The sequence below is a fragment of the Scardinius erythrophthalmus genome (assembly GCF_964197995.2).
Source record: "Scardinius erythrophthalmus genome assembly, chromosome: 1".
NCBI classification, from domain to species: domain Eukaryota; kingdom Metazoa; phylum Chordata; class Actinopteri; order Cypriniformes; family Leuciscidae; genus Scardinius; species Scardinius erythrophthalmus.
This window is the reverse complement of record NC_138221.1, coordinates 21,509,335-21,534,189: the sequence shown is the minus strand read 5'-3', so window position 1 is coordinate 21,534,189 and position 24,855 is coordinate 21,509,335. Positions and strand designations below refer to the sequence as shown.

The 24,855-nt window shown below is 44.0% G+C and overlaps 1 protein-coding gene across 1 annotated transcript; it reads right to left on the bottom strand.

Annotated features, from left to right (window-relative positions):
• Positions 1-807: 807 nt before the first annotated feature.
• LOC308695282 (H-2 class I histocompatibility antigen, Q10 alpha chain-like) lies at positions 808-24,855 on the bottom strand (the record flags this gene model as incomplete). Its single annotated transcript, XM_081373379.1, has 8 exons — positions 24,740-24,855; positions 24,074-24,346; positions 22,581-22,868; positions 22,220-22,495; positions 11,067-11,198; positions 6,268-6,394; positions 4,946-5,147; positions 808-915 (listed from the first exon to the last, which is right to left on the bottom strand). The coding sequence occupies exons 1-8, from the start codon at positions 24,819-24,821 to the stop codon at positions 808-810; spliced, it is 1,488 nt and encodes a 495-aa protein (XP_081229505.1). The 5' UTR covers positions 24,822-24,855.

Genomic DNA, 24,855 nt, shown 5'->3' with positions numbered 1-24,855 from the left:
GTAACGTGAAATAAACCAATCAGAGCGTCATCTCACATTCCCTTTAAGAGCAGGCGCGCTTGTTCTATAGCGGATTCCTATTATAACGGCGGATTTGCTAAGCGCGCGCCAGGAGCGGTTCACAGCCGAGGAGAGCAACACTCTCGTCAGAGACGTTGGGGATGGAGAAACCCACCCAAATTAACTTCGGTTAAAAAGGCGTATGATAATTAATTTGGGTAAATGTGTAAGCTAGATGTATGCTTTTATAATAAATTATCTATCTATCTATCTATCTATCTATCTATCTATCTATCTATCTATCTATCTATCTATCTATCTATCTATCGTTCCTAATAATGTATGATTTGCAAAAATGAAAACTGCTGCTTCTGTGTAGATGAGAGAATCAAAGTGTATGTTGTGCACACGCTACATTGATTATGGCCAAGCATGCTGACTTTAAAATATTTTTTTCCTGGTTAGTGGCGCAATTGTTTTCTAAACCTGCAAAATAGCATGAGGGTTTTTTGCGCTGAACCGCCCAGGGAGCGCAAGTTCATTCCCTAGTTTAGCGACGTGCTTCTGTGGAGGGAAAAGCGCGCTTTGCGCGGGTACAAAATAGGAATGATACATCGGTGTAACAACATGATTAGCAATTTTTTTTGCATAAAATGGTCCATTGAAACTCACTTGATTTAATGTTTCTTTTAGACCTGATGTACGAGAACAAGAAAGGAAAAAACAGAAGCCAAAAAATCTGTCTCCTGCCCTCAGTTGTAAAAAGCACTTCACATGAAAATCAAGTCTGAAGATTCACATGAGAGTTCACACTGGGAAGAAGCGAAACGCAGGAAGTCCTTCACTACAGACGATGAACTGAAAGAGCACCAGAAAATTCACACTGGAAAAACCGTTGAAGGCACAGTTCAGGAGCTGAAGAAGAGGCCATAACATTTATGAGAGATATGAATCTGATGTTCATTTTTTACTCGTTTGTCATTGTTTTTCATCAGAACATCTAGTGTCTCTTCCACTTCTACTCTTGGAATCACAATAAATAGTTTCATGTATCTTTGAAACTGGACTCTTTTTCTTCTCTTCTTCTCTTGAGATGCTTTGGCTCTTATAAAGAGTCAGTAAAGAGAGAGATCTGTCTCATTCTCCTTCACTTTTACTCAATGTTTGTATTTGCTTCAATGATTGATTAAACTCTTTACTCATTTTTATCATCTCATTGTTATTGTCCTTTTTTGTTTTCTGCTGATTCTGCTTGAATCAGAAATAATTTTAGTTCTGAAAGTCATGAAGTATCCTGATATGATTGCTTTTTAAAATTCTCAATAGAGCTTTTAAATGCCTAACTAAATTATAGTTTACCCACACATGACTGACATTGAATGAGACTGCTGACATTATAAACAGTTTCACCCTTGATATCCAGTATCATATACACATTTCAAAGAGTTTGTTCTAGTCAGTTTGATGTTTCATTCACACCATGAGGCTTCATGAAGTCAGAGCAATTACTATGAACTTTAAACAACACTGGCTCCAGCTCCGGCTTTGAGATGTAGGGCGGGCCAAGTAAAATTCCTTGTTTTAATATTACTTTATTTTTTTTCCCCGTAACAAAACTTTATTTTATGATAAAAGAGGCAGGTCTTGATATTTGCAGGGCTTAACACAAATAAGCTTTTCTACAGGTTCATTCTGGTTCAGATTTTTACTTGGCCTGCAAAAAATGTCACTGGACCCACCAAAAAAAAAAAATATATATTTTAATAAATATGAAGACCCAACATCCCAAAAAAATCCCAACATCTATGCCACTTTTCCTGAATTTTCATCCAGATTTGGGCCTTAGCTTCTGCTTTACTAATTGAAATTGACATTTCAACAATTTCCCTTTTACTGGCTTGTTTTGCCAAACCATCTACCATTTCATGTCCTTTGGCGCCAACATGTGCTGGAACCCATGTAAACTATATTATTATGCGGACACCTCTTAGACAGCCAGCAATTCAGTGAACACAATCTACTAACTATCTCATCACACCTGCGAACAGGAAGGGGGACAGAGCAAATTACAGTGCCATTATGTGGCATTTCCTTCCTTATAATGACGGCCGTCAATAGCAACGCATTATAATACCACGCACATCCATTGTTACGGCCGCCTAGTGTTAAGTAGTGTTCATGACACTGATGTTGATGTGCCAGATTTGGGCCTTAGCTTCTGCTTTACTAATTGAAATTGACACTTTAAGATAACTACTTCTGTGGCGTGACGTTAATGTATGTGTGCTGTTTTAACCCTTATGCTGCATTTGACCATTTTTGGTCATTTTCAGTTTAATTTTCTTTGACCATTTTGGCTGTTTTAATGCCAATGGTATGTAATTTGGCAAAATTAACAGTATCATATACACATTTCAAAGAGTTTGTTCTATTCAGTTTGCCGTTTCACACCATGAGGCTTCATGAAGTCAGAACAATTACTATGAACTTTAAACAACACCGTTTTTACTAAATAAACTGAAATGATTGCTGTCTCCATCTCACCACAGCTTTACACAACCAGCAGAAAGAGGGCAGCTGGAATAAGTTTATGCACATTATTAGCACACTATATTAGTTTATAGACTTAAATGCTAATTTTATTGTATAATTTCTACCATTTTATGGTAGGGTGACCATATTTATGCTTCGAAAAAAGAGGACACTCGAGACACAAATTCAGACAGGATTCTCAGAGGTTAATGAACATGCTTTATTATGCCTCAATGGTACAAAAATAACTTCAGTAATAAAATAAAATAACCAGTAACAAAAATAATAGCTCTCTTTTTAAATAAAAAAAAAGAATATGAAACAATGTTCTGAATATGATTTCTTCTGCACTGTAAAAAGTGCTAAACCCACAAATTAGGTTTTATGTATTTTAAATAGTTGTAATCTAGTTTATTTTATTGGTTTTATACTAAAAAGTATCAAAATACTTCCTCTTTACTTAAAATATGTCAGTTTTTATATAACAATATATTTTAAATAAAACATGCAATTTATTTGGGTGGTTATTTGTATGTGGTTGTTGTGTACAAGAAATGTTATAAAAGTGAGTTGACAATGCACAATTTATTTGAGCAGCTGTCTATGTGGCAGGTGTGTTCATCAAACATAAATATTTAAAAAAAAAAATTATAAGTTGGCATTATCCATTTTTCACTGGCGGGGACTTTCCCAGTCAGATGCTACCTTCCTTTGCACTTCAACTGTTTGTTCGCTGCAGCGGATCTGAATTTCAGGGACTGATTAACACAGTAAGTTGAGCAAATTAAGCCTAATGACTGGTGATGTAAAGTCACGCAAAATCACTTACCCAACTAGGGAGCTTAGGTTAGATTTGCAAATTGTTATGTATAGCTAGCTATCCAGCACACATGGCAAGCTAAGATGTCTGCACAGTGCTAGGCAGTGTGGTCGATCGGCAGACAACAGCGATTTTTCTGTTTTTCTGAATTACTGACTTAATTATCTCAGAATTCTGAGATAATTAAGTCGTTAATTCAGAAAAACAGAACAAAATATTTTCTTATGAAAAATGTTCTCATAATTCTGAGATAATTAAGTCATTAATTCAGAAAAACAGAGCAAATATTTTTATTTCAAAAAAATTATCTCAGAATTCTGAGATAATTAAGTCATTAATTCAGAAAAACAGAACAAAAACTTTTTATTCATGAAAAATTATCTCGTAATTCTGAGATAATTAAGTCATTAATTCAGAAAAACAGAGTAGATTTTTTTTTCCTCAAGTGAATGCAATACGCTTCCGTACTAGTGTATATAAGACAATATCTATAGAACAAACAGGACAATTATTTTACCTCGGCAAATGTGCCAGTCTTCAGAGGTAGAAATAGTCAATGTCTGGAAAACCAGCTCTCTTCAACTAAAAACATCAATTGCTTATACAAAAAGCATCAAAACATTCAGATTATATGACATAATGGAACAGAAAGAGAGGGAGTATAATTCAACTTTTTTAAAGCAACACTCCTTAAATATAGTGATTGTCATGACTGTTAGTGTTGACAAGGACAAATACCACAAATCTTCCATTACAAATCTGACTCTGTATCAGGCTTGTCCTGTGTGTGATCCAGTCAGACTATCCCTACTAGCAGGGTTGGCGCCAGGACATACGGAACGAGGGGGCCTGGGGGGGCCTGGGCATACCTGTCACTGGGGGGGCATACCTCCACAATACACCCACTTTTAATTAAAACAACAACAACCATCAAGTCACCATTTAGGCTACCAGACGCAACGATACAGAGCAACGCAGCCTACAGCATTCTCGTAAATAACACGGACCAGCACTGGCTATAATCAATATAGTAACAAAGACAAAAAAGCAAAAACATATCCTACCTTTATAAAAGCTGCAGTCGACGAGTGGAAGAGTTAAACTTTCTCAGAACGAGGTCTTTCCATTCGTTACGCATTTTCTTTGTAAGGTCCCGCTCAAACGCAAGTTGCACAAGCTGAGACTTACGTGTGTGGTTCATTACGAGCAATGAACCACACACTTAAGTCTCAGCTCGTGCAACTTGCTGTTGTCCGTGAAAACGTTCTTGAGCACAGAAAATGAGTTCTCACACATAGCGGTAGAGGCCCCGAATGTGACAGCGAGTTTAAGTGCAGACAAAACGCTAGGCATTGCTTCGAGTACTTTGTGATGTTCAGAAAGAAGTCTTCTAGTAGTCATCATCTGCTGGCTTTCCTCCTCTTTGATTCTGGAGATATATTGCTTTGCAACAATGCACTCCGTTTCCATAATGGTAGAATTAGTTAAATCCATGATGGCCTTTATGGACTTTACATCCAAAAAGGTCTCATTTTCTGGGTCAAGAGCGGCAAGTGCTGCGGCAAACTTTAAATTACGTTCACTGAAACGCACCTCAATTTCACCAAGAATATGATCCAAAGCACTGAAGTACAGCCTGCGTAGCTCCACTTTATCAATGATGTTGGCTCCAGTTGTTTCTTCAACTACATATTCACTCAGGTTCTTGTTTACCTGTCGCCTCCGTTTTGCTGAGACAGGTGAATCTTTTGTGCTCTCTGTAACTGTGTCACAGAGAATGCAGAATTCATCTTCGCTGCGGAGATTGCGCACACATTCGGCAGCTGAAGATACAAGTTTCATCCCAGTTAAAAGGTCTGTATCCCCTCCTTGCAGAATGATATTGGCAGGATTGAGCAACAAAAGAACCTAGGGTGGCAACGATTTAATTAAAGGTTGCGTTAAATGAAATTGCTGTTTTTTTTTACATAAAAAAAAAAAAAATAGGCCTAAATAAAATCAGGCTATTTAAACCCATATTACGACTAGCTTTAGTCTGTTTTAACAGCCTTTTTAAAAAAATCCCTTTTCAAGTTTAAAGATGTCGATTATGGCTATAGTAAAATGTCATCAAATTGAATTGAATAATCCTTACACATTATTCATATTATGAAATAATTAGTAAAAAACTTGACCATTATAAAGCATTTTTATATTAAGCAAAAAGGGAATGGACCATTTAGTTTATGGGAGTTGTATTCATAAATTAAAATAGTTTTAAAATAAATAAAATAAAAAGTTTAAATGTAGGCTATAATTTAAGATTTATACAAAATATTTTATTAAGCTCTAGTGTGCTTCTCATTTAAAATTCTTGATTTGTAATATGTATGGATTATTCAATTAATTTTGATGGAATTGTTAATTGAAACACATATCTTGAAAAAGGCTTTTAAAAACTAAAAAAATATTAAGTCCATTCGTGCATTTAAAATTCATAAAATTCTATCAAACTGAAATGAGAATTGATTTATCAATTTTAAATGATTGAAATTCAAATAGCCTATATGCAAATTTTATTTTACATTTTTTAAAGAAAACTTTAAATGAAGCTTTCATCTATCACTTCCCTTAACAGTCCAACTGCCTCCATGCGAACTTCAGCTCCATAAGTCCTTGCAGAGCTGACATGCTCAAGAACTGATGTAATGTCCTCGAATGAACTGACGATGACGGCAACAGTAGCCAGATGGCCTGTCCACCTCTGGTCAAGTAAACGTTTGAGTCTGTCACCTCTATATTGCAGAGCAACCGTGGGTTTACGGCAAAAGTTATAAAGCGCGTTGCATATGCTGAAAAAATCTTGAATGGATTTCTCAGCAGATAACGCATGCACAACAACTAAGTGCAGCTGGTGATTTAGACAGTGTACGTACGGTATCTCTCGGCCAACTTTTTCCTGCAGAAGTCGCTGCACTCCACCATATTTCCCCGACATCACCGCGGCTCCTTCGTACACTTGACTCAGAATCTTAGACGCATTCAAGCCTGCCTTGGACAGCTCTGAAAGTATCATGTTTGTGATGGTTTGTGCATCACCCGAATTTGCGATGGTCATCACAAGCAGTCGTTCTGTAATTTCCAGTGTTTTTTCATTGAAGTAGAAATGTTTTCCATTCCAGTAGGGTCCCTGGTTCCGTCTACTTTCACAGTAAACCACGAATCGCCGATTTCTTTCACTATTGCGTCAGTCACAGTGCTGCTCATTACTGCAACGAGTTCATTTTGAATTTCATGGCTTGTGTAAGTGGCATTTTTTGGAATTGTTTTCATAATTTCAGCCAACTGGGGGTCCTTCCTGATGCTGAATTCCAGTAATGACATGAACAGTCCACTCCTACCTTCATCCATATGATCAAAGGCCTCAATTTTACCCCTAAAGGGTAATTGATTGGACACCAGAAACTCCACAACATCAATAAGAGAAGACGTGTAGTATCGATTTCTCTGTATTTGTTCTGCATACAGTAGCGTCGAGATACCTTTATCAATTCGGCTTACTTTTTCTTTCCACATATTTTTTTTTTCTTTTTTTTTTTATTTATTTGCACAAATTAAAAGAAGTACAACACCAAGGACAAACTGATGCATACAGTGCCGGAGAAGGCAAAAAGCCAGTATGGCTTATCTAAAGCCTCCACCAAAGAAAGATAAAAAATAACCAAAGAATGCAAACACAATATAGTACAACTCATGCAAACATTACTATAAAAAAAAAAAAAAAATGTCATGATAATACTGATGATAAAACAACAAGCACTTCTCAGTAAAATAAAAATACAATGAAAAATATAGAAACAACCAAGTGCACAAACTAGTTCATCAGCAGACCTCTTAAAACTCTTTTAAAACTCTCTACTGAGGTGCATTGTCTCGCCACATGAGAAAATCTATTCCATATCTGTGTGCCTTTAAATCTTATTGAAAATTGGCCTCTACATGTGGTAAAGTTTGGAGGATGGAGATCCATTACCTGCCTGGTATTATGAGTTAGCTTTAAAGTATAACATGAACTGACCAGGAATCTTTCCTTCCGAAGAAAATAATTTGTACATGAAAACACATATTTGGAAGGTGTTAATGTCAAAAATTGAAAAAAACTGCAGTTTCTTAAATAACATAGCTGAAGATGTGTAGGAACCTGAACGAGCCGCTATCCTGACAAACCGTTTCTGGAGAATTAAAATTGTATGTAGCTTTGTAGGAAATGTGCTCCCCCACACCATGTTAGAATAAGACAAATACGGATAAATTAAACTGTAATATAGCCAGGATACAGAGACATTTTGGAGTAACAAGATGACTAATCCTCCTTATTATACCAATTGACTTGTTAATTTTGCCACAAACATAGTCTATGTGTCCTCTCCAACTCAAACTTTCATCAATAATAACTCCTAAAAATGTTGTTGTTGTTGTTAACTTACTATAACAAGTCAAATGTTGTTTGGACATTTCATGTCTGTTGAATCCTTTATTTGTTTCCACAGCGTGTTTCCAGTCATGGAAGCCTTTGGTTGTAAATACTGGGTCAAGTCCGCTCTACGGCTGCCCGATCTTGATCTGCGTAGCACTTCTAGCGCTAAATTTTCTGCAAGGGTAGCAGAAGGCCGCATCTGCTTTAACTGAATACTCGAGCCAATCTCTTTTCTGAAACCACACGTGTAAAAATTATCTGTTTCTGGTGCCAAATAAGCGTATGGGATACGAATTTAGTCTTATTTGCAAAGGCTCATCTTTTCCCAAATCATCTGGGCAAGAGTCATCATCTGGCCTCTGTCACTGGCCTGTCGACATCACTGATGGTGGTGCTTGTGCTAGGCATGACAGTTTTCACTGTTGTCGAGGTGGTCGTGGTAAACCATTTCCTTAAATCCATGATTGATTGAATGATCAAGCGCGTTAGGTGTCTTAGATGAATACAGATTATTATGAATAAAGAGTAGAAGTTGACTGAAAAAAGAATACTTAACGTCATGACGTACAGTCATATTTCAACCAATTACATACAAGCTGCTAGTAACGTAATTTAGTTAATCGCCTGTCGCGAGTTTTTCATGCAAAGTTGCAAAGCTGATTTTATTCTAGTAAAACTAAATTAATTTACAAAATATATATATATATATATTTTAAATATATATATATATATGTAATTAATTATATGTGAGGAATAAGAGGGCAGAGTGGAACCGTCACCGTGCCTGTTGCTGAGTCTCAGCGGCTGAAATCGCGCTCCGAGACAGAGTGGTGTGTTGACTAGAGTTAAGTTATGCAGAACTTTATTTCTTGCAAGAAAGGCAGTTCACACATAAGTCAGAGTCTGATATGGAAGGGCCCCGACTTATCGTTTTTGCCCAGCTTATATACACAAAACTCACAACACTTAGTCTAACACCCCATGGTTATATGCACACACTTACACACATATGTAATTAAAACAACTGAATATAGATTTTCCAATGCAACACCTTTGCTCTTAGTCCAAGCGAGCTTATCTGTATTTGGAAAGAACAAACTGTCCTTTCTGCAAATGTCATTTTGACCTCGTTCTTCAGCAGTAAGGAAGAAGATGATATGCAACTTGAAGTTTCTTTAACAACATATATGGTATAAGCTGGCTAGAGTAAATATTTCCACATGTATTGTATTATGCTGGCTGGAATAAAAATGTATATCACACCATGATAACAAGAGAGCTGCAAGCAGCAATTAAGGATCAAAGCACAAAAAAGGCACGGTGAGTTATGCGAGGATGGCTGGGAGCTTCAGAGCAACTGCAAAAATGAGTAATAAAAGACATTTTTAGATTATTTTAGTCAAAATGCTTTAAAAAAATCACAAATACAATCACTTGTAATATGATGAAATTTCTTATCACTTTTGACCAATAGGCGGTGCTGTTACCAAATTGATGTGGTGTGGTTAGAGTAAGGTGACAATGAAAATATACAATATACCAAGTATTGCAGAGATACAGCCTCAGTCATTTTGGCATCATGCCATTAAATTGGTTGATGTCTGAAGTCTAAAGACAACAATGTAGTTTGCAGCATTCATCTGTGATTGACAGCTTCAATCATTAGAAGATCGCTCTTTGAACACTCTCTATAATATTTTCTCAATTTGAATAAAAGTTTTATTTTTCATGCTGCTAACAGGACCAACAGCCACATAAACACTGCTTTCAGGAGAGATAACCACAATTTAATGAAGAGTGAATCTGCTAAATACTTTATTTATGGTATAAAATTATGACAATGTAGGCTCATTTGGCTATATGTTCTTTTAATAAATGGAGACCTCTAAGCATCAGTTTATTAGCCTGACTACGTCAGACTTCGTACTTCCGCTCAATTTCATTTCGCTTCTGTACTCAGTCTGAGACAGCGTAATAGCTTTCCGTTTTCCTCCGGCCTGAAAACAGCCGGCCAATCAACAAACAGAGGGCGGGCTGAGAGCCGTGACGTAGACGCTGATTGTACCGTGGATGCGTAGATTTACTTCACATAATCTGCAAAAGTCATTCACAGCCATGTTCACTCCGGTATTTTGCTCGATAGTTTTTGTTTTCGCATCATACATGTGTTTACAGTGGAAGTTAGATGCGGCTGAGATGCGCATAACACACGCCATAACCAAACGTTATGCGATTGGCTTACGGGTAACCAATGATTTTAAACTTCAGACAAGCGACCCCCCGCGAGAGAGAAAACACATCTCTATTATGCTATTCCAGACTCTGTCTACGAAGCAAAGCGAAGTAGCAGAGTTTGGTATTACCAGGTTATCAGTTTATAGCCTATTTATGCAAATGTGTTCAAAATAGCCTGTATGGGCAGATTGTTCATATATAGGCAAAAGTGTATTGTTTACACAATGCATCAACTCAGAATGTGTTACATGAGAAAATAAATCAAGCTTTGGACAGTTGGTGCTACACTAGAGCCCATGGAGAAACAAAAATGAGTTAAAACAGCACTGATATTCCATTTAAAATATAATTACCTCTTGGTTAAGATCCTCCCGAGAGCCAGTTGCAATGATGTCTGATTCATCGTCCTGTTGAAGAAACATTGAAATGTCAAAGTGCATCTACAGTGCTGTGGTATACGCTGATTTCACGCAGCCGCCATTTTGAAATCGAAAGCGAGGCTCCGGTGGGAAAAACCCCGGAAGTAAAGATAAACAACAATGCCTTTGGACTACCAACCTGAAGCTGCTGCCGCGATTTACACTTTTGGATGTTAATATCCAATATAGGATATGTATATAGTTCATTCCTGCTTCTTTTTTTACTTTCTGAATTATATAAAAAAAAATATTTTATTTATAAATGAATTTCACTATATATAGTCTAAAGTATGAAAGAAATGTATGTACAGTTTTAGAATTGACACAACATCATTAAACACAACAATACGCCATCGCATTCACGACTCTCCTGTGATTAAAGGCGACACTTCCGGTTTTCTTCCCACCGGAGCCTCGCTTTCGATTTCAAAATAACGGCTGCGTGAAATCAGCGTATAAACACACACACACACACACACACACACACACACACACACACACACACACACACACACACGTACGTATACCTATAGGCATTTTTCCCATATGTCTCCAATTCACCTGGCCTAGATTTGTGGATCATCATTTATTAGTCACTACTCACCAATTATCTTTTTCTTTATAAGTACATAAAGCACTAAAGCTGCAACTGCCAGCACAAGCACAATCACTGCTCTAATCACAGCTCCAATCCAACCAGTGGCAGCCTCAACCGGGCAATCCTTGCATGGTCCATCTATACAAATGGAAACAAATTAAAAATAGTTTTAATTATTTAAGGATTTCAAAAACAAAAAGGTGAGAACTGGAAGTCACCATCTTACACCATTTACATATCAGATGATATTTCTGTCTCTAAAGCCCTATTCGGATGGGATTAACTTTACAAGGGTAGATTGAGTAATGTAACTTTATGTAATGGCCAATTTGCACCTGATAAGATATCTCAGTAAAACGTACTGGTTACTTTCGTAACCTCAGTTCCCTTAGAGAGTACTGCGTTGCAAACGCTATGGGAAAACTCCTTTTCTCGAGAATATTGAAGCCTTTATTTTAAAACGCATTTGCTACAGCACAGGCGAGAGCATCAGACCCACGTGAGTGAGCTGATAGGCTGTGCTGTGGGCAACTGCACGAACCAATGGCGGATAGACAGAAGCGCGCGAGCCAATCAGGGCGCTTGGCGCTCTGTCACTGTCAAGCGCGCGAAACTACACGTGACCATAACATATAAATACAGATAGAATCCGCCATTTGACAGGTATAATCGACTGAAGCGACAAACCTGCCATAAGAAAAATAGCACGGCAAGGCAACGCAGTACTCGTTCCCTTATCTCTAAGGGAACCGAGGTTACGAAAGTAACCAGTACGTTCCCTTACGATAACGTTCTCTCGTACTGCGTTGCAAACGCTATGGGAACGTTTCCATTTAAAACGCCGTGCTATTAATCTTTTGGCCGCTCTGACTCACCAGAGTTCCGGGAAGTACAGAATAGCCAGGATAAAAAGAGACCGAACATCGGGCCCATCAATTATCCGTAATAAAGACTGGCCAGAGCCAGTCATTTAACCCACAAGGTGATAGCCGTGTGTTTAATATCAAACTAGTCTGGGTCAGCAGAGCCAGAGTCTAGACTGAAAAGACTGTAACTGCAAAGCAGGGACATTAAAGTTATAATTCATCGGATCTGGCCAGAGCCAGTCACTTAGCCCACAAAGTGAAAACCGTGTGTTCAATATCAACTAGACTGGGTCACAGAGCCAGTGTCTAGACAGAAGAACTGTAGCTACAAGCAAGGGCATTAAAGCTATAATTCAACAATGTGGACGGAGCGGATATCCGGCCGCCGCACATATGCTATAGATGGGAATACCCAAGTGACCATGGTTCAAAACTAGTCTGGATCCACAGAGCCAGAGTCTAGACAGAAAGAACGCATGTCTGCAGAGCAGGGACATCCAGCTTATAGAATCTCACAAATGTGGACGGAGCGGACCAGCCGGCCGCCGCACAAATGTCTTCAATGGGAATACCACTTGACCAAGCCCACGAAGAGGCAACACCTCTCGTGGAATGAGCTCTAACACCTATGGGACAAGAGAGGCCCAGTGAGGTGTAAGCCAGGGCAATGGCGTCAACTATCCATCTGGACAGTGTGGTTTTAGTGACCGGGAGGCCCTTGGATCGGCCCCCGAAACACACAAAGAGCTGTTCAGACTGTCTGAAAGAGGCCGAACGCTCCAGATAAATTCTCAAAGCTCTGACTGGGCAAAGCATGAGAGAATCGCTATCCTCCTCGGAGGAGGGGAGAGCTGACAGAGAAATAACCTGGGCTCTGAACGGAGTTGAGAGCACCTTAGGAACATATCCATGTCTTGGCCTAAAAATGACCTTGGAGTCATTAGGACCAAACTCCAGACAGGAAGCGCTGGTAGACAGCGCCTGTAAATCCCCTATTCTCTTTACTGACGCCAGTGCTAGAAGCAGGGCGGTTTTCAGAGAGAGAGACTTAGGATCAGCTGACTGAAGTGGTTCAAAGGGAGGTCCCTTAAGAGCCCGCAGGACCAAGGAGAGGTCCCAGGCCGGAACAGACGGTGGCCGAGGCGGGTTAAGCCTCCTGGCGCCCCTGAGGAAGCGAACTATAAGGTCGCTTTTTCCTAAGGAGGCCCCGGCTTCCAATACGTGAAAAGCAGCAATGGCTGCCACGTACACTTTGAGAGTGGAGGGGGAGCGACCCGCGTCCAACATCTCCTGTAGAAAAGACAGTACTCTTGGTACTTCACAAGTGTATGGGTCGAGGTCTCGAGCTAAACACCAGCTGGAAAACACTGACCATTTACTGAGATAGAGGCGTCTGGTAGACGGAGCTCTAGCTTCCTTTATAGTATTCAGGACGCCCTCTGGGAGGTTCTGGGGTACCCGTTGAGTGGCCATACATGTAGGGCCCATAAGTCGGGACGGGGATGCCAGATTGTCCTGTTGGCCTGAGTCAGGAGGTCGCACCTCACTGGGATTGGCCACGGGTCTGCTACAGACAGCTGCATCAACTCTGGGAACCAAACCTGGGTCCGCCAGAGAGGAGCTACTAATAGCACTGCGCTTTTCGTGTTCCTGATCCGTTCGATGACCTGAGGGAGCATCGAGACCGGGGGGAACGCATAGAGAGGAAGGTTGGGCCAGTCGTGGGCCAACGCATCCCTGCTCTTTGAGAAAAAGATTGGGCATTGACAGTTGTCTTCTGAGGCGAAAATATCTACTTCTGCCTTCCCGAAGACCTCCCAGAGTAGGAGAACTGTCTGAGGGTGGAGAGACCATTCCTCTGGGGGAACTCTGCCCCGAGAGAGCATGTCTGCTCCTGTATTCAACGTGCCTGGCACGTGAGCTGCCCTGAGCGAGCGCAGATTGGTGTGAGCCCATAGCAAGAGCTGTGAGGCTATGGTAAACAGGTTGCGGGACCTGAGGCCGCCCTGGCGATTTATGTAAGAGACCACCGACATGTTGTCCGTCCGTACCAACACGTGGTGTCCCGCCAGGTATGGGAGGAATGTTTTTAGGGCTAGAAAAACTGCTCTCATTTCGAGGCAGTTTATGTGTAGGCGTTTCTCCGAGCTCGACCAGAGGCCGGAGGCAGGCCTGCCCTCGTACAGAGCTCCCCAACCGGAGTTGGAGGCGTCTGTTGAAATCATCCTCCTCTCTGAAACTACCCCCATGCTTACGCCCTGCTGGTACCAGCTGGCGTTTTTCCAAGGGGCCAGGGCTTGAACACAGCGCTGGTCCACCTTGATAATCAAGTGGCCTGAATGCCAGGCGTGGGGTGGCACCAGAGGAGCCAGCCACAGCTGAAGAGGACGCATACGCAGTAGGCCTAGTTGGAGTACTGATGATGCAGAGGCCATCAGGCCAAGGATCCTCTGAAACGTTCTGAGGGGTACAAGAGAGCCCTCTATGAACGATGCCGTGAGCTGCTGAATCGTTAGAGCACGGGCCGGTGTGGGCCATGCTCTCATAAGTACGGAGTCGAGAACTGTTCCCAGGAACGTGATACGTTGGCTGGGCAACAGAACACTCTTTGCAACATTGACCCTGAGCCCTAGACATTCTAGATGGCTGAGGAGCCAGGCTTTGTGAGTATGTGACTCCGCCTCTGACTGGGTCAGTATGAGCCAGTCGTCGAGGTAGTTTAGGATGCGCATTCCCCGCTGTCTCAGGGGGGAGAGAGCTGCATCCATGCACTTCGTGAATGTATGAGGCGCTAGTGCCAGTCCAAATGGAAGAACTGTGTACTGGTATGTCTGCCCCTCGAAGGCGAATCTCAAGAATGGCCTGTGGTGGGGGTTCACTTGAATGTGAAAGTAAGCGTCTTTCAGATCTACTGAGAAAAACCAGTCGACTGGGCGAATCTGCGTCAGGATATGTCTGGTCGTGAGCATTCTGAACGGCCGTGACATGAGAGCCTTGTTCAGATGTCTGAGATCTAAAATGGGTCTCAGGCCGCCGTCTTTCTTTGGAACAAGAAAGTATCGGCTGTAAAAACCTGACTCGCTCAGAGAAGGGGGGATCTTCTCGATGGCCCCTTTCGCCAGCAGACTTAACACTTCGGTGCGGAGGACATGACTCAATGTGCCCCTTACCGTGGTTTGTATAACCGCGCGAAAACGCGGTGGTCTGCGGGCGAACTGAAGCGAGTAACCATGCTTTATGATGTTCATCACCCATACTGAAACTCCGGGGATAGCTTGCCAAGCTAGAGCCCGCAGAGCTAGAGGCATTATCATATCTGGAACACCCAGAGTGGGGGGCTCGGACTGACATGTATGCATGTGAGAAATTATGCTCGATTTGTGCTTTGTGTGGGTCGCTGTTAAAACAGCGTTTGTTTGCAGGGGTGCGTGACATGTGACGGGCCCATGAACTGCATTTAGAACTGCTGCAGCCGCCTGAACTGAAGAGGGAGCCGTGAGCAGTAGTCGAGCGATTTTTGGGGCTGGTCCGGCCGCAGCGGGACAGTGACCCCTCTTTGTGCCGGTTAGGACGGCTTCTTGGGCTCGTGATCGAGCGTCAGCTTCGGCCGCGGGCCCTGGCGCTTAGGGAACGGGAACCGTTTCGCTGGCTTCATGTGCTTACTGGTCTCAGCCGCTGGGCGGGGCTGGAGGACCTGGGACACCACTTTCTCAGGTCGCGGCGTGCTCTTGGGGCGCCGTTGGACTGAGCTGGAGCGCTTTGGTAGAAAGTGTCTCATGGCGCTGGAAGCCTTCTGAGCTTCAGTGAAGCGATCGGCGAAGCCGCTGACAGATGGGCCGAAGAGACCTGAGGCTGTGACGGGCGAGTCGAGGAAGGCAGATTTATCCGCGTCCCTGATCTCGGTTAAGTTTAGCCAGAGGTGGCGCTCCATTACCACTAGGCTGGCCATATTGCGGCCCAGGGCTTGAGCGGTGGTCTTCGTGGCCCTCAGTGCCAGATCCGTGGCACTCCTGAGGTCTTTAAATGTGTCTGGGTCCGGGCCTGACTCATCCATGGAACGGAGAAGTTTGGCCTGGAAGGCTTGAAGCGTCGCCATGGCGTGAAGTGCAGAGGCGGCTTGACCGGCGGCAGCGTATGCGCGGCTGGCAATGGCCGAAGTAGTTCTGCACGGCTTAGAAGGGTGCACCGTCTTAGACCTCCAACTACCTGCAGTGGGGGGGCATAAGTGTGCAGCGACCGCTTCCTCCAGTGGGGGGAGAGACACATATCCTTTCTCTTCAGCGCCGTCAACAGTGGAGAGCGTAGAAGAGGCAGATGAGCGCGTTCGCGCTGAAAAGGGCGCGCGCCAGCATTTTGTGAGCTCTTCGTGAACCTCAGGCATAAATGGAGCGGCGCGCTGACGAGGGGCCTGCTGGCGCCCCGGCAGGTACCATTCATCGAGGCGGCTTCTGGCGGGCTCAGCTGGAGAAAGCCAATCGAGTCCCAACTCGTCAACAGCGCGAGACATGACACGGAGAAGTTCGGCGTCAATGCTCGCTCGAGTATCAGAAAACTCTAGCTGAGAGGGGGGGGCGGGGTCCGCGGAGCCCGACCATTCCTCGCTCTCAGATGCCGCCATAGAAAGTGCGTCATCGACGTCATCCGGAGATGCGCCGAAAGAGACGAGTCCAGCCACTTCAGACGAGGGGCGCTGCTCGCTCCGAGAGAACAGGACAGGCGAAGAAGGCGTGGGCGAGGCACGAGGAGAAAGGCCCGGCGTGCACTCGCTAAACTCACCGCGCTCAGGACGCCTCTGATCGCGCCGCTTCTTCCTACGGGGCTCGTGGGGCGCCGAAGACGGAAGGTGGGCGGAATCGGTCACCGTCGAAGACAGCCTTGAACGGAGAACGGAGACAGGCATCCCGTCGCAGAATTGGCAGCCGCCTTTCATGAGCGCTGCCTCGGCGTGCTCAGGGCCGAGGCAGGCCGCACACTGGGTGTGTCCGTCGGATGCATGCAGGGAGACCCCGCAGCTCTCACAGATGGAGAGAGGCATTATGCCGCGCTGTGAAAACAGCGGTTTGCTCTTTTAGATAAATATGCAATGAAAAGGATATAATTTTTCGTCGGATGCCACAGGGAAACGCTCAGCTGGCGAGATGCCGGGATGCGAAGCTGTTCCGCTGGACGGCTTTTCCACGACGAGGGCTTCTTACGACCGGAGAAAATCAGCGACGAGGTGAGTCGAGCTGAAGGAGATTAAATCTGTCAAATGGCGGATTCTATCTGTATTTATATGTTATGGTCACGTGTAGTTTCGCGCGCTTGACAGTGACAGAGCGCCAAGCGCCCTGATTGGCTCGCGCGCTTCTGTCTATCCGCCATTGGTTCGTGCAGTTGCCCACAGCACAGCCTATCAGCTCACTCACGTGGGTCTGATGCTCTCGCCTGTGCTGTAGCAAATGCGTTTTAAAATAAAGGCTTCAATATTCTCGAGAAAAGGAGTTTTCCCATAGCGTTTGCAACGCAGTACGAGAGAACGTTCTCGTAAGGGAACTAGCAGAAGTGGGAGGGGTAACTCGACTTACACACCGCCGTCACTCCTGTCATCATGTGTGCATTACGTTGCATCCTGATATCACATGCACAAAAACATTACCGATATTTATAAAAATAAAACAGTTATGTCCTGTCGAACGATGAATTAATTAACTTCAGATTGAATTGTGTTGATAATAGGCACTTACCTAACGCTAAAAGATATTTCGTGCCTCTAACAAGTGCTTTCGATCTTCTTTTTTGTCTGAATGTTATGTAGAAAATACTTGTGTTTTGCCACAGACTTGTCCCAGCGTCTAGAACGCAACTGAATGTTTTTTCAAGTGCCTCCATACTAGAAAAACTGAGGAAAATTACTTTTAAACACGAAATGACGGAATATTTACGTACATTTTTACAGTGGGTTATTTGCACGGGATTAGTATATTCGGACGGGACTAAAATCACTGAGAAGCTCTGGTACCAATTACTTTACTCCACCTTTCCATGTTAAACTAGTCCCGTCTGAATAGGGCTTATGTCCAACGTCTCGATTACTAATATAGCTCCCGTTCCCTTAAGGGGAACTGACTCAAGAACTGACACAATGGGATCTCGCCTGAGAGCTCAATCACCTACAATCACCTACAGTAGTAACAATACAGGATTTGCATGGCAATTAAGGGTATGGTATTTGTATGGCAATTAATTACATAAGGGTATATAAGGCAGCGTGCAAAACTCACTCAGTTGAGTTTTGCGCTGAGGAGCCAAGTGTCACGGAATCGATGAATGTGAGACGAGGATACAGATGCAGAGGAAATTTATTAGTAACATGCAGACAAGGTACAAAAACTCAAAAACTCAGGACTCCAGGAACAGGAAACTCAGACACGAACCAGCACAAGACTACAAACACAAGGAGGCTAAATAGGGGAACAAACAAAGGAGGGTAACGAGACAGACAGGTGGGACAAATTAACCAATAATCAGATAACTAGATGGGAGGGGCTAGACAACAGACACGAGCACATGGCCCAAAATAACAAAACACCCATGTGCAGCACAAGACAGGACAGGCATGTGACATTACCCCCTCCCTACGGAGCGGCTACCAGACGCTCCATAAGACCAGGGTGGAACGGGAGGGACAGACCAGGGCGGGACGGGAGGGACAGACCAGGGCGCGACAAGGGGAATGGACAGTTCAGAAGACCCGGGAGGCACACAAAGTTCGGGAGTCCGGGGCGGAGCAGACAGTCCATCTGGTGGCCAGGGCGGAGACGACCGTCCATCGGGCGGCCAGGGCGGAGACGACCATCCATCGGGCGGCCAGGGTGGAGACGACCGTCCATCGGGTGGCCAGGGCGGAGACGACCGTACATCGGCGCACCAGGGCGGAGACGACCGTCCATCGGGCGGCCAGGGCGGAGACGACCGTCCATCGGGCGGCCACGGCGGAGACGACCCCTCGGCGGCCACGGCGGAGACGACCCCTCGGGCGGCCACGGCGGAGACAGCACCACCGGCTCAGGAATTGGAACTGGCACCACCAGCTCAGGAACTGGGACTGGCACCACCGGCTCAGGAACTGGAGCTGGCACCACCGGCACAGGAACTGGAACGACCGATTCAGGAACTGGCACCACTGGCTCAGGAATTGGAACTGGCACCACCGGCTCAGGAACTGGAACAGACACCACCGGCTCAGGAACTGGAACAGACACAGGCACCGGCTCAGGAACAGACACAGGCACCGGCTCAGGAACAGACACAGGCACCGGCTCAGGAACAGACACAGGCACCGGCTCAGGAAGAGACACAGGCACCGGCTCAGGAACAGACAAAGGCACCGGCTCAGGAACTGGAACAGACACCACCGGCTCAGGAACAGACACCACCGGCTCAGGAACAGACACAGGCACCGGCTCAGGAACAGACACAGGCACCGGCTCAGCAACAGACACAGGCACCGGCTCAGGAACAGACACAGGCACCGGCTCAGGAACAGACACAGGCACCGGCTCAGGAACAGACAAAGGCACCGGCTCAGGAACAGACAAAGGCACCGGCTCAGGAACAGACACAGGCACCGGCTCAGAAACAGACACAGGCACCGGCTAAGGAACAGAAACAGGCACCGGCCCAGCGGTCATCTTGTCCGGAGACACAGGCTCGGCAGTGGCCATCTTGTCCGAAGACACAGGCTCGACGACGGCCATCTTGTCTGGAGACACAGGCTCGGTGGCTACCATCTTGCCCTGAAACACAGGCTCGGTGGCGGCCATCCTGTCTGGAAACACAGACTCGGCGGTGGCCATCTTGTCCGAAGACACAGGCTCGGCAGACGTGACGTGAACAGGCTTGGCTGCGGCCATCTTGTCGGAAGCCACAGGCTCGGCAGACGTGACGTGAACATTCCTGGGAATTTCTAGGATCTTGAATAGCGTCGAAAAATAATCCAACAACGTTTCAGCAGGCGTCTTGTCAGGGGACACAGGCTCTGCGGCGGCCATCTTGTCTGGTGACACAGGCTCGGCAAACGTGACATGAACAGTCTCTGGCTGGGCAGACGTGACGTGAACAGTCTCTGGCTGGGCAGACGAGACGTGAACAGTTACAGAGGGAGCCTTTTTCCTCCTCTTGTGTTTTGGAGCTACCGGACTCTGGACCACCGGCACTGGGACCACCGGCACTGGGACCACCAAACTCGGGACCACCGGAACTGGGACCACCGGAACTGGGACCACCGGACTCGGGACGCCCGGAACTGGCATGGAGGAAGTCTTCATTCTCCTCCTCCGTTTCGGGACCACAGGAATTGGGACCACTGGACTCGGGACCACCGGAACTGGGACCACCGGAACCGGGACCACCGGAACAGTCACAGAGGGGTTCTTCCTTCCTCTCCTCCGTTTCGGGACCAGCGGTGAAGGCTTGCCTTTCTGCTGATCACCGTCTACCATGGTCCCCTCATCCTCCATAGTTCTTTGAGCGCACCATATTCGAACAAGGAAATTGAAGATTCCTTATCCTCCCCAGAAAAAATTTCACTCCGCTGAATCCACATATCTGGCTGGTTCGTTCTGTCACGGAATCGATGAATGTGAGACGAGGATACAGATGCAGAGGAAATTTATTAGTAACATGCAGACAAGGTGCAGACAAGGTACAAAAACTCAAAAACTCAGGACTCCAGGAACAGGAAACCTCGGACAACGAACCAGCACAAGACTACAAACACAAGGAGGCTAAATAGGGGAACAAACAAAGGAGGGTAACGAGACAGACAGGTCGGACAAATTAACCAATAATCAGATAACAAGATGCTAGACAACAGACACGAGCACATGGCCCAAAATAACAAAACATCCATGTGCAGCACAAGACAGGACAGGCATGTGACACCAAGACGTGGTCCCAGCTATTCATGCGGTGGTACATGGTTTTGTGGTGGTGGGACTTAACGTGTCCGTTCCCTCCTTCAGGGAACCGGGGTTACATTAGTAATCAATACGTTCCCTATCAGTCAGACGTTTGACGTAACATCAGAACTGACTGACGCAATGGGATCCCCATGGAAAGCACCACAACCGCTGCCCCTGCCCACGGTGGGACAATGCTGTTCAGAATTCCCCACGCCGAGATACCAATCGTCCAACCGCGAGCGTTCGGGACAAGGTGGAGGGGGTTCCACTCGAGCCGTACGCTCGTGGCGGCCCGGGAAAGCATGACATTCAACTCTGGGTCAGATTCAAACAGTGCTAGTCTCCCCAAAGGGGGCAGCACAGCTGAGTCTTCCTCCCCAGAGGAATCAAGCCCGCCCTCCGATGCAGCAATTGACATCTGGTCCTCCTCGAGAGCCCCGAATGAGATGCTAGTTCCCCCATTGCGATGCAATACATGAGTGGAAGAGCCAGGCACATCACCCTGTTTATTAACTGAAGTGGTTCTCTGTGGTGACCATGGTGTAACAGATTTAGGCTAGTAAGAGTTGTGTGTGTAAACCTCAATCCCCTGGTCTCAAGAGCCGCACTAGTGGCTGCGGTCTTTAGCGTCTTTGTAAGTGCTCCCACCTCCCACTCTGGAAACCATGGTTCGAATCCCGCTCTGAACGGGTCGAGTAGGACCAGTTACATTTGGTGTCGTGACCTGGATGGGAGTGAGGTTTAGGGGGGTGAGTGTAACAGACATAGGCCAGTAAGAACTGTGCATGTAAACCTCCCTCTTCTGGCCTCAAAAGGTGAGCTAGCGGCTGCGGTCTTTAGCGTCCTTGTCAGAAAAAAAAAAATTTTTAGAGTAAAGTAGGACCGGTTACACCAGGAAATTACCGTAACCAGAAACTTACTGGTGGAATGACATCTTGAAAAAGATGCACCATCACCCATGTTTACTCTTTTAGGGAAATGCTCTTGTAATGCTGTTCATTTTAATTTTAATATTCAAATTAGTTAATTCGCTGCACTTAGCTGTGCAATTGCTCTTTCAGATTTTGACCTCCGCTGATATGCCGTCACACCAATACACAAAAGTGCTTCCCTCTTGTTCAGCTCACACAAACGATGATTGTTAAGAGCAGAGTGATGATGACTGCTCGGCTCTGAAGCGAAAGTTTTACTGAGTGAGTGTTGCATGCTGTCTTATATACTCATATGTACAGAGTGTTACATGTTTTGTTACCACTCAAAGGTGATTGGGCTCTCAGACGAGATCCGATTGTGTCAGTCCTGACGTAATGTAGAACGTGACTGAGGGATATGGAACTGCTTTAATTACCCAATTTGAAGACAGTTGGTTTTTCAAGGCTTCTGTGGGACACAAAACAATCATATTCATATTTTTCCTCCTCCTTGATCTCCACACTCTTCCTCAGCTGATAGGATCCATCATGGTTTGTTCTAATTCCTGTGGATTCAATCTCATCTTCAGGAAGAGATGTGTTATTTTTCCTAATGATCATCGTCACGTCTTTGGGGTAGAAGCCAGTGGCCAGACAGGTGAACTTGGTTTTGTCATTGGATTTCCTTAAAAATACATGAACATCTGGAGGAGCTGGAAACAAAGGGACCGGTTTGTAAATCAGTTCCATCTCAATTAAAGCTTCATATAATCAACAAATACAAACACATTTACTCACATGTTTTTCTGAGCTCCTCGTCTCCATATTCTCTGAATTTGTTGAGCCAGTCCACACACTCTTTCTCCAGGTAGCCTTTGGTGTATTGGTTTAGGATTGGCACATTGTCCCACTTTCTCTTGGTTGGTAGAGCTGCGTCAACTGGGGCGACCCATTGAGACTCTTTATCATCAAAAGACAAGAAGTCCTCTCCGTCATAGCCGTACTCAGAAACACCTTTGAGAAACTTCACTTCATCTCCCTGCTGATCTACTTCACAACCAACTCTCCTCTGAATAACATGAAGTTCTGACATGGACATAAATGTTTGTGAGATTAGATAAATAGTTAAAAATAATAGCTGCAAGCATCAATCATTGTGGTACAAACAATATTGGCTCATGTGGATGATTTAAATGTATATTATGATGTGGTTTTTATAGCAAAGTCCATCTTGAACCTTCAGTAATAATAATAATGTTACTTTTTATAGCGCCTTTCAAGAACCCAAGGTCGATTCACAAAATAATACAAACAGTTGACAGACAGAAACAATCAATCTGCTTATTATAACAATCAGACGAGCAGACAGAGACAACCAATAACTACAAATAATTAACAAGTTATATAATCAAAGAAAACATACATTTCGATAAAGTAAGCATATAACAAAAAATGAAAAAGTGGAAGACATAGAATTAAAGAGGAAATTCATTATTTACTGAGCATGGTGAATAGATGAGTTTTAAGAGATTTGAAGGTCTGGAGGTTAGGGGTGGCATGGAGATTAGTGGGCAGCTTATTCTGTAGCTTAGGGCCTACAACACTAAAAGCCCTACCACCCACAGTAGAGAGTTTATACTTGGGTACGACAAGCAAATTATTGCAAATTATCTAAGGGTCCGGGCAGGAACATATGGTTGCACTAACTCAGCAAGGTATTGAGGTGCGGGGTAAGTAATAAGAAAATAAGTATTGAACACGTCATCATTTTTCTCAGTAAATATATTTCCAAAGGTGCTATTGACATGAAATTTTCACCAGATGTTGGTAACAACCCAAGTAAGCCATACATACAAAGAAACAAACAAAAATAAGTTCAGAAATTAAGTTATGTGTAATAATGTGAAATGACACAGGGGAAAAGTATTGAACACATGAAGAAAGGGAGGCGCAAAAAGGCATGGAAAGCCAAGACAAGTGCTGAAAACTTACAGTAATTAAAAAGCAATCCAGCCCCCTGTCAGTGGAGTATTTTGGAAAATTTCAAATTTTGGCTGCAATATTTTATAGTCAGAAATTAAATGAAATACATGAACAAAAAATTAGATACATGACTAAAAGATTCAAGAAAAAAATATGTTTGTATCTAGCCCTTAATGTTCTGAAGTTATGATCCATTAGAAGGAAAAGAAGAAAGTCAGTACAAACACATTAGAGTTCCAGCACTTTCAGTGCTTTGACCCCTACTGAATTAATATGTAAGCAGGTTAAACAGCATGAATGTTTCTCACCTGATTCATTGTGTCTCATGCGGTTGATCAGAATGTGGACATTCACGTTAAACCACTGTTCTTTGCTCTTTCTCGACTGAGTGCCTTTTTCCCAGTAATCCTCCTGCATTTTCTCTTTCATCCAGGGCTGTGTGGGAATCTTTCTCTTTTCTTTACTATTGTAATAGTCAATCTGTCTGTCGTCTAGCAGACCCATAGCAGTGAATTCAAAGATGCCCGGCAGATCCACAGGTTTGGACAAACCAGTGTAAATGTAATACAGAGAGTGTTTCTCTGTGATGAAGAGCAATAAAATATGCATGAAATAACTATTCACTTAAGTGTAAATGTGATAAAAGTGGTACGTTTCTGAAGGATAGTCAGGATAGTTTCAAAACATTTCTGTTACAGAAATACAGAAATACAAATAATCTTACAATCTTTTAAGAAAATATATAAAGCCAGACCTGTAAGTCTTCGAGAGACATTATCAATCACAAATCTGAATCCTAACATAATCAAAAAAAATCCTACTGGATAAACCTCTTACATTTCATAAACAATGTTTGCATAAGTTTGTAATCAAATTTGAATTATGTCGTCACTAAGCCGTTTATGATCAGGAAGCGCAAACGTGTTACTTTCACTTTGGTTCTCTGATAAATGCAGCAAAAGTTCGTCCTTTACCTGCTTGAATTGAAGGAAAAGTCCCATAAAGAAGAAAAACACAAAGCAGAGCAGAAACCTTCATTGCAACACTCCTGTCCATGATCGAAACGCCTTGAAGGGTGAATTTTACTGAT